Source organism: Hyperolius riggenbachi, chromosome 2 (genome assembly GCF_040937935.1).
Source record: "Hyperolius riggenbachi isolate aHypRig1 chromosome 2, aHypRig1.pri, whole genome shotgun sequence".
In the NCBI taxonomy this organism is placed as follows: Eukaryota; Metazoa; Chordata; class Amphibia; order Anura; family Hyperoliidae; genus Hyperolius; species Hyperolius riggenbachi.
In genome coordinates, this window is record NC_090647.1 from 130,029,128 (window position 1) to 130,044,195 (window position 15,068).

The 15,068-nt window shown below is 44.9% G+C and overlaps 1 protein-coding gene across 2 annotated transcripts in view; it reads left to right on the forward strand.

Moving 5' to 3' along the window:
- CDK4 (cyclin dependent kinase 4) overlaps positions 1–15,068 on the forward strand; it is a 112,453-nt gene that overhangs the window by 24,909 nt on the left and 72,476 nt on the right. For both annotated transcript variants that reach the window (XM_068267408.1, XM_068267407.1), the window contains one exon: positions 13,201–13,456. In XM_068267408.1, the coding sequence (XP_068123509.1) occupies positions 13,227–13,456 (230 nt within the window). In that variant the 5' untranslated portion in view covers positions 13,201–13,226. The remainder of the gene's footprint in view (positions 1–13,200; positions 13,457–15,068) is intronic.

Below are 15,068 nucleotides of genomic sequence, written 5' to 3' on the forward strand. Positions count from 1 at the left end.
ATTGTCCCGTGATTGGCCTGTGATTGTTTCTGATTGCTTCTGATTCCCCACTCGCCACCACCCCCCTGTCACTATCCTAGTGATCTAAAAACAGTGATCAGTGGAAACTGTCACTTTTTTAGTATCACTAGTGTTAGCAGTTAGGCCAGTTAGCTAGGCCCCTTTGTTAGTGTCAGTTAGTGCTCAGCCCACTGCACCACAGTCACTAATTAGCGTCATCACTGTCGCTAATCAACATTGTTACTATATAGTATCTGTAAGGCTAGAAACCCACTAGGAGAGCTTTTCTGAGCGCTTTGTGATTTGAAAAGCTCTAGCTAATGTAATGCTATGGGTGTGATCCCACTTGAGTGATGTGATTTTATAAAAATCCCCCATAGCATTGCATTACCAAGAGCTTTTTCAAATCACTCACGCTTACAAAGCGCTCCCAGTGGGTTTCTGGCCTTAGTGATCATTACTGATCGCAGTCAGATCTATTAGGGTCACTAGGATCCACTAAAAAACGCAGTGTTTGCCCGATCAGGTCTGATCGCTCGCCTGCACTTGCGTTCAGCCCACCCCACCGCAGTGACAGAATTTTTTTTTCTGATCACTGCAAAAACCACTGTACACTAGCTGTGCACTGTAAACATCAGTTTTGATTTTTTTTTTTTAATCAAAACTCAGTGATCACAGCTTTCTACCGCTCAAATACTCCCTTTCGCTAAGTAGGTGCTCTTTTTTCTGGGTAGTCTCAGAGGAATACCCCCTAAATTTAGCAGTCCACCATGGCAAAAAAGGGGTATTCCGATGATGAGGTTCTCAGGTACATGGCCCAGTCGGATGAGGACGATTGGGACGAACCATTCGACGAATCATCTGGGTCAGAGTTTGTACCTGAATTGAGCAGTGGCTCACTGACCGATAGTGATGACGAGGTTGAGGTCCCGGCTAGAGCCAGCCGTACCACACCCCATGTCGTTGGACCGCAGGTGGCGCAGGATCAGCCTCAAGGGCAGCAGAGTGGTGCTCGTGCTGGTCTGAGATTTCATGGTGGGGCAGGCAGCACAGCATCTCCTGGACCTAGAACCAGTACTTCCGTACACCCTGGTGAAGTGGCGAGCACCAGCGTGGAAGTTGAAACTGGTTCGGTGGCACGTGTAGTAACACCCCAGTCGCAGCCATCAAGTAGACGGGCCCGTACTACCCCTAGTTTACCAGAGGTGCTGGCAAATCCAAATTGGCAATCCCCTGATACCGCCGCACCCGTACTGCCCCCTTTCACCGCCCAGTCTGGAGTCCAGGTGATGACAGATAATCTAGGATCGCCCCTAGACTTTTTTTATCTGTTCATCACCCAGGATCTCTTAGACCTAGTCGTGGCAGAGACCAACCGTAAAGCCACACAATTTCTAACCGCCAATCCGAATGTCTTCCTTGCCCAGCCATTTCGGTGGAAACCAGTCCAAGTTTCCGAACTTAACATTTTTTTGGGCCTTCTCTTAAACATGGGTCAAATCAAACAAAATGTGTTGCGGTCTTATTGGTCTACAGACCCATCACAACATGTTCCCTTGTACTCTGCTGCCATGTCCAGGACACGATTTGAGAACATCCTGCGCTTCCTGCACTTCAATGATGATGAAACCTGTCATGAAAGTGACCACCCTGCTTTTGACCGGCTCCACAAAATGCGGCCCCTCATAGACCACCTGTCATCAAAATTTGCAGATGCTTATACCCCTGAACAGCAAATCTGCGTAGATGAGTCCCTCATACGTTTTACCGGGCGCCTTGGCATCAAACAGTACATCCCAAGCAAGCGCGCCCGGTATGGGGTGAAACTGTATAAGCTCTGTGAAAGGGCCACAGGCTATACATCTTATTTTAGAGTCTATGAGGGAAAAGACTCCAAATTGGAGCCGGTCGGATGCCCTGACTACCTGGGGAGCAGTGGAAAGGTTGTGTGGGACTTGGCGTCACCCTTGTTCCAGAAGGGGTACCATCTTTATGTGGACAATTACTACTCAAGTGTGGCCCTCTATCAGCACTTAAAGTTAGAAGGAATCCGATGCTGTGGCACCGTGCGGCATAGTCGCCGGGGCTTCCCCCAACGGCTCATTACCACCAAACTTCAACGGGGGCAGAGGGCCGCATTGAGTGCTGACGACCTGCTCGCGGTGAAATGGAAGGACAAGAGGGACGTTTACTTTCTGTCCACCATTCACGCAGACACGACAGTCCAAATTCAACGGCGAACTGAGGTCATTGAAAAACCCCTTGTCGTCCACGAGTATAATACCAACATGGGAGGGGTGGACTTCAATGACCAGAGGTTAGCGCCCTATTTACTTTCCCGCAAAACAAGGCGCTGGTATAAAAAAGTGTCCTTTTATTTAATTCAATTGGCAGTTTACAACAGCTTTGTTCTCTACAGTAAGGCTGGGAGAACTGGATCGTTTCTACAATTTCAGAGACAGATCACTATGGAACTCCTGTATCCAGGAGGTGCCCGGGCCCAACCCCAAGATGCAACTAGCAGGCTGCATGGAAGGCATTACGCCTATCCGATTCCAAGTACCCCAGGTCACCGAATCCGAAGAAAACGCTGTCGTGTCTGCAGCAGGGCTGGAACAAGGCGTGACACCACTGTTTATTGTCCCCGCTGCCCTGACCAGCCTGGACTATGCCTAGGGGAGTGTTTTGAGAGGTACCATGAGCAGGTACACTATTAGAGAGTAGGGAACTACAGACACAGCGGTAGGCACACAAGGGTCTCTCAGTGCTATTTCACACTGCTGCGATGCGTTAGGGCAAAATGCCTAGCGAAAGTCACACTTTGCGGTCCCCCCCTACGCCGGAAGTGCTTGACTTAACACTAGTGCATGCCTACGTTACTGCGTGGCTTCTGTGGCAATTTCGATCGGCCCGGAAGTCATGTTAGTCTATGGCGACGCAGTTCATTACTAGGCCGAATGCTACTCTTGTGGTATTCCCTGAAGGTCTGTTTTGGACGATACGGTGCGGCGGGCTCGACCCACCGGATATGTCAATATGCAGTGTGAAACCAAACATCTGGTTTTGAGAGAGCGTAATACACAGGGCTGCCAGAAACCTCTCCTTTCACTTGGGACAAAATGCGTAATGTACTTCGCCACAACTCTGTGCGATTTGCACTTCGCACATTGTCCCATGGGGGAGGAGAGGTTTGTCCTCGGGAGGTAAGTTAAAAAAAACAAAAAAAAAACAAAAAACAGGTAAGCAAAGAAGCTAATGTTTAGTTTGCAATGTTAAGGTTTTTATTAAAAAAGTTCAGTTTATTAATGTTAATGAAGTAATTGCTTTGCTGCTTGCCTGTTTTTTGTTTTTTTTTGTATTTTTTTTCCTTTTTCCATCCAATAACCTTCCAGGTGGACCGAGCGAACGACTAACCAGCTGCAGCACTGATGGTGCATCCTGACAGAACATTGCGCGTCTGTCAGCTTACACATAAGTCGGTGCATGCAGCGCTGCAGGACGAGATTTCTCCTCCGCAGTCAAAAAGATACGTTTGCCGAGGCATATGAGCCGAGGAGTGGTGTTGGGGATTCATATGCTTTGGCAAACACTTTGTATCAAAAAAGAACTCTGGCAATGATTTGTTCATCCACATCGATCGGTGTGAATGGATAAATCAGGTTTGCCAGGGCATACGAGCTGGTGGGTTTGGATTTTTGGGGCGGCAGCTCCTATGTCCTGGCAGACGCCTTCTCCTCCTTTTTGTATTGTTTTGTCTTTTTTCTTCTCTCTTTTTTCTATCCAGACCGACCAATCAGCTGCAGCACTGATGGTGCATCCTGACAGAACAATGCGCGTCTGTCAGCTTACACATAAGTCGGTGCATGCAGCGCTGCAGGACGAGATTTCTCCTCCGCAGTCAAAAAGATACGTTTGCCGAGGCATATGGGCCGAGGAGTGGTGTTGGGGATTCATATGCTTTGGCAAACACTTTGTATCAAAAAAGAACTCTGGCAATGATTTGTTCATCCACATCGATCGGTGTGAATGGATAAATCAGGTTTGCCAGGGCATACGAGCTGGTGGGTTTGGATTTTTGGGGCGGCAGCTCCTATGTCCTGGCAGACGCCTTCCTCTTTTTTTTTTTTTTTTTTCTTTTTTTTTCTCCAAAATTTTTTGGCAGATATTTTTTCATCCACATTGATTGATTGTTTGACGTTAATTTTTCCTTTCAGCCCACAGTGCATTACCCTTATGCCCAATATAAGGAGTATAGCAGAAACTCCTAATACTGGCCATACATGTAATGATTGCAGAGACCCTAAAATGCCAGGACAGACCCCACGAATGATGCCATTTTGGAAAGAGGACACCCAAAAGTATTCCGTGAGGTGCATGGTGAGTTCATAGAATGTTTTATTTTTTGTCACAAGTTAGCAGAAATTGTGGTTTTGTGGTTTTTTTTTGTTTTTTCACAAAATGTCATTTTCCGCTAACTTGTGACAAAAAATAACATTTTCTATGAACTCACCATGGCCCTCATGGAATACCTTAGCGTGTATTCTTTCCAAAATGGGGTCATTTGTGGGGTTTGTTAACTGTCCTGGCAAGTGGGCGGGGTGCTAAATTTTGAGCACCCCTGTAAAGCCTAAAGGTACTCATTGGACTCTGGGCCCCTTAGCGCAGTTAGGGTGCAAAAAAGTGCCACACATGTGGTATCGCCGTACTCGGGAGAAGTAGTACAATGTGTTTTGTGGTGTATTTTTACACATACCCATGCTGGGTGGGAGAAATACCTCTGTAAATGACAATCTTTTGATTTTTTTACACACAATTGTCCATTTACAGAGTTATTTCTCCCACCCAGCATGGGTATGTGTAAAAATACACCCCAAAACACATTGTACTACTTCTCCCAAGTACGGCGATACCACATGTGTGGCACTTTTTTGCACCCTAACTGCGCTAAAGGGCCCAAAGTCCAATGAGTACCTTTAGGATTTCACAGGTCATTTTGCGGAATTTGATTTCCAGACTACTCCTCACGGTTTAGGGCCCCTAAAATGCCAGGGCAGTATAGGAACCCCACAAATGACCCCATTTTAGAAAGAAGACACCCCAAGGTATTCCGTTAGGAGTATGGTGAGTTCATAGAAGATTTTATTTTTTGTCAAAAGTTAGCGGAAAATTGATTTTTATTGTTTTTTTCACAAAGTGTCATTTTCCACTAACTTGTGACAAAAAATAAAATCTTCTATGAACTCACCATACTCCTAACGGAATACCTTGGGGTGTCTTCTTTCTAAAATGGGGTCATTTGTGGGGTTCCTATACTGCCCTGGCATTTTAGGGGCCCTAAACCGTGAGGAGTAGTCTGGAAATCAAATTCCGCAAAATGACCTGTGAAATCCTAAAGGTACTCATTGGACTTTGGGCCCTTTAGCGCAGTTAGGGTGCAAAAAAGTGCCACACATGTGGTATTGCCGTACTCGGGAGAAGTAGTAAAATGTGTTTTGGGGTGTATTTTTACACATACCCATGCTGGGTGGGAGAAATAACTCTGTAAATGGACAATTGTGTGTAAAAAAATCAAAAGATTGTCATTTACAGAGGTATTTCTCCCACCCAGCATGGGTATGTGTAAAAATACACCCCAAAACACATTGTACTACTTCTCCCGAGTACGGCGATACCACATGTGTGGCACTTTTTTGCACCCTAACTGCGCTAAAGGGCCCAAAGTCCAATGAGTACCTTTAGGATTTCACAGGTCATTTTGCGGAATTTGATTTCCAGACTACTCCTCACGGTTTAGGGCCCCTAAAATGCCAGGGCAGTATAGGAACCCCACAAATGACCCCATTTTAGAAAGAAGACACCCCAAGGTATTCCGTTAGGAGTATGGTAAGTTCATAGAAGATTTTATTTTTTGTCAAAAGTTAGCGGAAAATTGATTTTTATTGTTTTTTTCACAAAGTGTCATTTTCCACTAACTTGTGACAAAAAATAAAATCTTCTATGAACTCGCCATACACCTAACGGAATACCTTGGGGTGTCTTCTTTCTAAAATGGGGTCATTTGTGGGGTTCCTATACTCAGGGCCGGATTTGTACTTTTCAGTGCCCTAGGCCCCACTTTCTCCAACCGCCCCTTCCAAGTCTAAATAGAGCTTGCACACTAAATGCGATTTTGATTTTTTATTCGATCGGATTTTTGATTCTAATAAAACAAAAAAGTACTGCATTCTGCTACGTATTTAATCTGAATCAAAAATTGGATCGTATTAAAAAAAAAATCTGAATCGCATGTAGTGTGCAAGAGGCCGAACCATGATTCCTGGAGCAATCACGATTCGGCCCTGCAGCCATTGAATGCGATTGCTCTGAAAATGCTGCATGCAGAGTGATCACAACGCTGCTAGTGAAATCACCTCTATAGAGTTCACAGTTGCAGGGCTTTATATTCAGCATTAAAGAGACTCTGAAGGAAGATTAAAAATCGCTTTTTAGCTTATATTCAACAGGGGCATGTTTGCCCCTGCTAAAACACCGCTATCCCGTGGCAAAACGAAGGGTCTTTACCCCCCAAATCCCCCCTGCAAAATCCACAACCTTTCTTGGTCGTGCATTTTGCTGCTCCTAGAGGAGTGAAGGAAGACTGAGAGGGGCGGAGGAGAGGCGGAGATACACGGCTGATAGACGCGCTGAGAGGCAGAGCTGCAGAGCTTAGCTCTGTCTCTACAGGAAGCGCTCCCCGGAGGTAGCAGGGGGGATTTGGGGGGTAAAGACCCCTTGTTTTGCAGCGGGATAGCGGCGTTTTAGCAGGGGCAAACATGCCCATGTAGAATATAAGCTAAAAAGCGATGATTTTTAATCTCGCTTCAGACTCTCTTCAAGCAGTTAACAATCCCAAAATAATCTACCGTAGTTGTGTTGAAAGTTAAAAATACGACAATAAACATTACTTTTACAACACAGAATACACAGAATTGTTAACACACTTTTATAATACTTTTATAACAAAAGAGAGTTTTCGTACACTCTGAGTCACAAGGCTGGAGTATACAGTAAAAGCGCGCTCCCACTGTGAGATTTTTCTGACGACCATATATTTTTCATGCGAGGAACGATTGTTTTGGTGATCTCACGACATGGGTACCATAGCACAATTACTTAAACGACGTTTGACAATGTGCAACAATAATGACTGTCACGATGGATCAGATGTTTAAGGTCCCCGGATGACTCCCACACAAAGTACCACAATTGTTTAACCTCCTGCTCACGCATCTGGGTAGGAAGATAGATCGGGGGAACTCGCTAGTCGCTGTGAGGTTACCCGATCCATCTTCAGGTCAGTATTCAGCTTATAGAGACTAGAAATGAGTCAAATGGCCATTTTTTTTAGTTGGGACTTCCTCCAGCCCCATAAGCATGGATGTCCCTCAAAGTCCTCCCTCTGTTAAGCCGCAATCTTCCTGTGGGAGGATGGCGAGGGATGCATCCATGCTTATGGGGTTGGAGGAAGCCCCGGGTAAGTAAAAAAACGGCTACATGACTCATCTCTGAGTCGCTTTAAGGCACTTTCACAGTGGTGTGTAGCGATACAGCAGAACAGCTGTTCTGAAATTCAGCTCACCACACTGCAATGCAGTACCTGTGCGGTGGGTGTGCGGCATGGTAACAGACTGTATGCCTTTAACAGTTACAGAGAAGCATACTTTTCATCGATGCTGTGCTTTACGGTATATAATGCGATGCAACATGATGGTAAAGTGTGAAGTCGTTTTACCTATCTATTGCATTGCAGTCTGCTGCTAGAGGGAACACAACCCAACTGCTACTGTGAACATAGCCTGGGCTGGAACACTCGAATCCTTTAGTGAACAACTAAACTCTACATGTCAGGCAGATGCTCCATCTCTCACTTCCCTTCCCTTCCCCCACAGCTTTCATATGTGTGCTCTCAGATACACACAGAACGGAATGCAGAGGAGGACAGAGATACTTTGAAGGACAGTTCCTGCTCTAGATGAGATGCCACAATGAAGAAGGGGAGGAGGGGCAGAGCAGGACATTGACAGAATCCTGATGGTGGGGCAGAAGACTGGCAGACACTGTCCGTGTAGAATGGCAGCCCTCCAGCAATTAGAACAGCAATAAAGCCAGCAGTGCCCACAGAACCTGGTAGCAGATCAGTTGTTCCACGACAGTTACCTGTCAGAGTAGTGACGTCTAATTCTTCCTTATCTTCAAGTCTCCCGCTCTGCTGCTCTCTGCCTCTCCAGTCTCCACCCAGTGTCAGAGGGGAGGGGCGGGATGGGTCAGAGCAAACAGCGTGCATGCCATGAGAGAGACTCTCGAGAAGCAGCAGAAGTAGGTCCGTGCACAGACACTGTAGTTAATTATAGAACAGCTGATCTCCTGTCAGCTACAACACCGCCCCAGCTCAAGCCCCGCCCTAGTCCCCGGCCTCTTCGGCCTGCCCACAAATCCGGCCCTGCCTATACTGCCCTGGCATTTTAGGGGCCCTAAACCGTGAGGAGTAGTCTGGAAATCAAATTCCGCAAAATGACCTGTGAAATCCTAAAGGTACTCATTGGACTTTGGGTCCTTTAGCGCAGTTAGGGTGCAAAAAAGTGCCACACATGTGGTATCGCCGTACTCGGGAGAAGTAGTACAATGTGTTTTGTGGTGTATTTTTACACATACCCATGCTGGGTGGGAGAAATACCTCTGTAAATGACACTCTTTTGATTTTTTTACACACAATTGTCCATTTACAGAGTTATTTCTCCCACCCAGCATGGGTATGTGTAAAAATACACCCCAAAACACATTTTACTACTTCTCCCGAGTACGGCAATACCACATGTGTGGCACTTTTTTGCACCCTAACTGCGCTAAAGGGCCCAAAGTCCAATGAGTACCTTTAGGATTTCACAGGTCATTTTGCGGAATTTGATTTCCAGACTACTCCTCACGGTTTAGGGCCCCTAAAATGCCAGGGCAGTATAGGAACCCCACAAATGACCCCATTTTAGAAAGAAGACACCCCAAGGTATTCCGTTAGGTGTATGGCGAGTTCATAGAAGATTTTATTTTTTGTCACAAGTTAGTGGAAAATGACACTTTGTGAAAAAAACAATAAAAATCAATTTTCTGCTAATTTTTGACAAAAAATAAAATCTTCTATGAACTTACCATACTCCTAACGGAATACCTTGGGGTGTCTTCTTTCTAAAATGGGGTCATTTGTGGGGTTCCTATACTGCCCTGGCATTTTAGGAGCCCTAAACCGTGAGGAGTAGTCTGGAAATCAAATTCCGCAAAATGACCTGTGAAATCCTAAAGGTACTCATTGGACTTTGGGCCCTTTAGCGCAGTTAGGGTGCAAAAAAGTGCCACACATGTGGTATCGCCGTACTCGGGAGAAGTAGTACAATGTGTTTTGGGGTGTATTTTTACACATACCGATGCTGGGTGGGAGAAATAACTCTGTAAATGGACAATTGTGTGTAAAAAAATCAAAAGATTGTCATTTACAGAGGTATTTCTCCCACCAAGTATGGGTATGTGTAAAAATACACCCCAAAACACATTATAGTACTTCTACTGAGTATGGCAATACCACATGTGTGGCACTTTTTTGCACCCTAACTGCGCTAAGGGGTCCAAAGTCCAATGAGCACCTTTAGGCTTTACAGGGGTGCTTACAATTTAGCACCCCCCAAAATGTCAGGACAGTAAACACACCCCACAAATGACCCCATTTTGGAAAGTAGACACTTCAAGGTATTCAGAGAGGGGCATGGTGAGTCCGTGGCAGATTTCATTTTTTTTTTGTCGCAAGTTAGCAGAAATGGAAACTTTTTTTTTTTTTTTTTTTTTTGTCATTAAGTGTCATTTTCCGCTTACTTGTGACAAAAAATAATATCTTCTATGAACTCACTATGCCTCTCAGTGAATACTTTGGGATGTCTTCTTTCCAAAATGGGGTCATTTGGGGGGTATTTATACTATCCTGGAATTCTAGCCCCTCATGAAACATGACAGGGGGTCAGAAAAGTCATAGATGCTTGAAAATGGGAAAATTCACTTTTTGCACCATAGTTTGTAAACGCTATAACTTTTACCCAAACCAATAAATATACACTGAATGGTTTTTTTTTTTTATCAAAAACATGTTTGTGCACATTTTTCGCGCTGCATGTATACAGAAATTTTACTTTATTTGAAAACTGTCAGCACAGAAAGTTAAAAAAATCATTTTTTTGCCAAAATTCATGTCTTTTTTGATGAATATAATAAAAAGTAAAAATCGCAGGAGCAATCAAATAGCACCAAAAGAAAGCTTTATTAGTGACAAGAAAAGGAGCCAAAATTCATTTAGGTGGTAGGTTGTATGAGCGAGCAATAAACCGTGAAAGCTGCAGTGGTCTGAATGGAAAAAAAGTGCCTGGTCCTTAAGGGTTAGAAAGACTGTAGTCCTCAAGTGGTTAATGGTCTGCAGGGGCGTCTGTTTTGCAAGTAATCATATTAAACAGTATATGGCAATGGCGCAGTAGGTGGCCATACACGGGCAGATGGCCACTAGATTCAAACAAGATGTATCCCTCTGATTGAAATCTGATCAGAGAGGGCTCTATTACTGCACACAGATTTCACTTTGAAATCTATTAAAAATCTATGGAACCGCCGCTGTGCATAGCTGATTGGCAAGACTCTAGGATCTCCCCAACTAGTGCTTCTCCCCGCGACCCTAGCAGAGTGGCAGTGGAGCACACACTCATCTGTCTCGCAGCGCTGATCCTGTGTCCTGTCTCCATCGGGGAATATTGATGTGTATGGCAGGCATGTCCAATGCCCGGCCTGGGGGCCAAATACGGCCCGCTGAGCTTTTTTGTGGCCTCCCAAACTCTCAACAGTTGTAGCTGTGGTGCCGCATGCAGGGACCACCTTGTGTCGCCACTCTGCCTCCCCCTTTGCTCACCTGTAGGTTATCAGCCACCACTGTAGCAGTAACAGCCACTGATTAGCAGCTGCCACTGTGCCCGCAGCAGTAACAACCGCTGATTAGCAGCTGCCACAGTGTCAACAGCCGTAACACCCACTGATTAGCAGCTGCCACTGTGCCTGCAGCAGTAACACCCACTGATTAGTCGCTGTCACAGTGTCAGCAGCAGTAACACCCACTGATTAGTCGCTGTCACAGTGTCAGCAGCAGTAACACCCACTGATTAGCAGCTGCCACTGTGCCAGCAGCAGTAACACCCACTGATTAGCAGCTGCCACTGTGCCAGCAACAGTAACACCCACTGGTTAGCAGCTGCCACAGTGTCAGCAGCAATAACGGCCACTGATTAGCAGCTGCCACTGTGCTGTGCTTACTGCACGCAGTATATTGATTATTTCCTGCGGAAATGTTTTATTTAACAATGTCGCAAGCATTGTGTACCTTATGGCAATCAGTAAAAAATTGTGTTTAATTTTACAAGTTCAGCCCCCCCCTTAGCAAACTCTCAAGAACAACGATATGGCCCTTGGCCTAAAAAGTATGGACACGCCTGGTGTATGGACACCTTTGGGCTATTGGGTGGCTTGCCTTCATACATGGCAATGAGAAAACAAGAGAGAACACTGAGAGCCTAATAGTGCAGTATGTACTGGATTGATGTGGGTAATGTGAGGCAAGTATGTAAAGTTATACTCACAAACATGGGTTACCACTAAGGCAACCACTGTAGATGCAGGTGGGGGATTAGACCTGTCTCCACTCAGGATTAAGAAGTCTCTCTGTGGATCTGGTAACAAGGGGTTAACACCCTTCCACCATGGGTGGCCATCAAAAATGTGGAAATGAACAGAGGCGCTAAAAGAATAAAAGTAGCTAAAACTTAAAAAAAACAAAAACGGGGGAGGCAGTGGTGGACTTACCCCCTCCAAGCAGACACACAAAAACAGGTTATTATATCAACAAGAAAATTTATTTATGTATATACTCCAAAGGGTCAAAGCAATGCGTTTTGCAGGTGTGGCCCCGCTTCATCAGGCAATAGGGGATGGAGCATACAGCTACAAGTGTCTATGACTCAGCCTAGTGCCTATGTGACACTTCTTGCTGTATGCTCCATCCCATTTTGCTTGATGAAGCGGGGCCACACCTGCGAAACGCATTGCTTTGACCCTTTGGAGTGTATATATAACCACCGTAGTGTGAATGGGCCCTTAGCTCGGCTGTAGTATCCCTACATCTGGTATTGGGGGTTACTGCACATAACTGCTGATTGCACAGTATCTTTATCTCTGGTATTGGGGGTTACTGCACAAAATCGCTGCTCACTGCACAGTATCCTTATTTCTGGTATTGGGGGTTACTGCATATAATCACTGCTCAGTATCCTTATCTCTGGTATCAGGGGTTACTGCACATATAATGTATGCTCACTGCACAGTATCCTTATTTCTGGTATTGGGGGTTACTGCACATAATGTCTGCTCACTGCACAGTATCCTTATTTCTGGTATTGGGGGTTACTGCACATAATGTCTGCTCACTACACAGTATCCTTATTTCTGGTATTGGGGGTTACTGCACATAATGTCTGCTCACTGCACAGTAGCCTTATCTCTGGTATTGGGGGTTACTGCACATAATCACTGCTCACTGCACAGTATCCTTATTTCTGGTATTGGGGTTACTGAACATAATGTCTGCTCACTGCACAGTATCCTTATCTCTGGTATTGGGGATTACTGCACATAATTGCTGCTCACTGCACAGTATCCTTATTTCTGGTATAGGGGGTTACTGCACACAATGTCTGCTCACTGCACAGTATCTTTATTTCTGGTATTGGGGGTTACTGCACATAATCACTGCTCATTGCACAGAATACTTATCTCTGGTATTGGGGGTTACTGCACATAATCACTGCTCACTGCACAGTATCCTTATTTCTGGTATTGGGGGTTACTGCACAGTGCACATAATCACTGCTTATTACACTGGCGTAATAAATATCAATGAATTGGAGAGCATTGTTCATATTGGTGTTCACAAAAGTGTATTTTCGTGTAACATCACTCCATGTGTTCTCTCAGCACGCCGTATCTGGATGATTTATGGGGTGCATTTAGATGGTGATTGTATTCCTGTATTGCAGACTGATTACAATGATTGATGACACCAATTTTTTTTTTTTTCATTTTATTTTCCAGGCAGAAAAACCGTGAGCGTCCCTTGAATGCCCGAGAATATGGCTAAGGAGATCCGTGGACAGTATGAACCTGTGGCCGAAATTGGCGTTGGCGCTTATGGCACGGTGTACAAGGCCCGAGACCTGCAGAGTGGAAAGTTTGTGGCTCTCAAAAATGTGCGAGTGCAGACAAACGAGAATGGCCTCCCGCTCTCTACTGTCCGAGAGGTAGCGCTGCTGAAACGGCTCGAGCACTTTGATCATCCAAACATTGTAAAGTGAGTAAATGCAGGGCATTCCTTCCTGTCCGGCCTAGACGGTGTGCTCTGCAGCCTCTCGTGAGTAGCACTGTTTGCTAAGAAGGCTGTGCATCCTTTAGTGACATTTTACCATCAGCTTTGATGATTCATCTTCCTAAAGTGCACCTATACTGAGAGAATGCGGAAGCTGCCATTGCTGACCTGGTTCTAAAAATGTCAATTGCTCATCTACCATGCTTGATCTTTCAGCTTCAGTAGTTAGTTGTGAACACACATTTCCTGCTAATTTTAGTATCATGAGGTCTAATCGCCTGATCTGCATACTTCTTCTGAATCAGTGACCGGAAGGTAGTGTTGGTGGTTGAATTTGGCATCTTGCATTAGGAAACCCGCATTATGCCGAACACCGCACTTCAGCACCCAAGCTTAGTGGACAGGGTCACGAGTTTGCGGTCCATGTTGCGTGTCACGTGACTGATGCTTCCTCCTTCCAAGCTGGAAACATGGAGTCGCGTGTGGCGTTAATGACCTCCCCATGACCCTGTCCACTAGCGTTGGGCGCTGATGTGTTTAATAACTGTGGCACTTGTGGTCATGTGAAATAGGAAAAAAATAGTATTTTCTGCATTTACGGTTATTTTTTTTCCCCTAGAAAATGCCTATGAAATTCAATGCATCTTGGAAACAAATATTACCCCAAAAAAGCCTAGATTTTTCCTGAAAATAACTGTATCACTTTGATAGGATAAGTAACAGGGTGACCCAAAACCACAAGAAAAGTATAGGGGACCAAAAGAGACCAAAAAGCCCTCCTACTACTATATCAATCCCTGCCATGCACTAAGGAGGACCAACAGTCCGACATAGTCTTTCTGCATGTTGGGTTGATGTGGCTCTGTAAATTTTAAAATTATACACCAGAGGTTCTGGATGTAAGCCTGACTTTAGGGGCATAAAGAGATAATGTGCATATTCAGCAGTGGTGCATTGTGGGTAAACACAGTTACACACTTTTATCCGAATTATCGCAAATACCTTCTGTTTTTTTTAAGAAGGTAAACCATACTGAGCCTGGGATAAATAATAAGTAAGTTATTGCTGTTTCAATAGTGACAAAGCTGAAATGCCAAAATTGTCAGGAATCTTGAAAACCAGAAGTTTATACCCCCCTAGTGACCAGGCCATTTTTTACAATTCAGCACTTCAGTTTTTAACAGTTTATTGCTCAGTCATACAACTTAGCACCCAAATGAATTGTACCTCCTTTTCTTCCCACTAATAAAGCTTCTTTTGGTGGTCTTTTTGTTGCTACTATCATTTTTTAATAAAAGATCGTCAGTTTAACAAAACCCTATTTATTTTATTCAACCCCCCAATTGGCCCTACACTACATATACATAGGCATCAGCCTAAGATAGGGATTAGATTGTGAGCCGTTGGGAGGGACAGTCAAGTGACAGGGAATGTCCTCTGTACAGTACTGCTCTAGATCGCAGCACTGTACACTTATTTATTTATTTGTTAAATACAGCCTTCCAGCTCCGATCGCAGCTTGCAGGCTGATCTCTGTGCACCCTTTGTGCAGTGCAGGGAACGTGCGCTCGAGCGAGCGCTCGTTCCTGGCAAATCT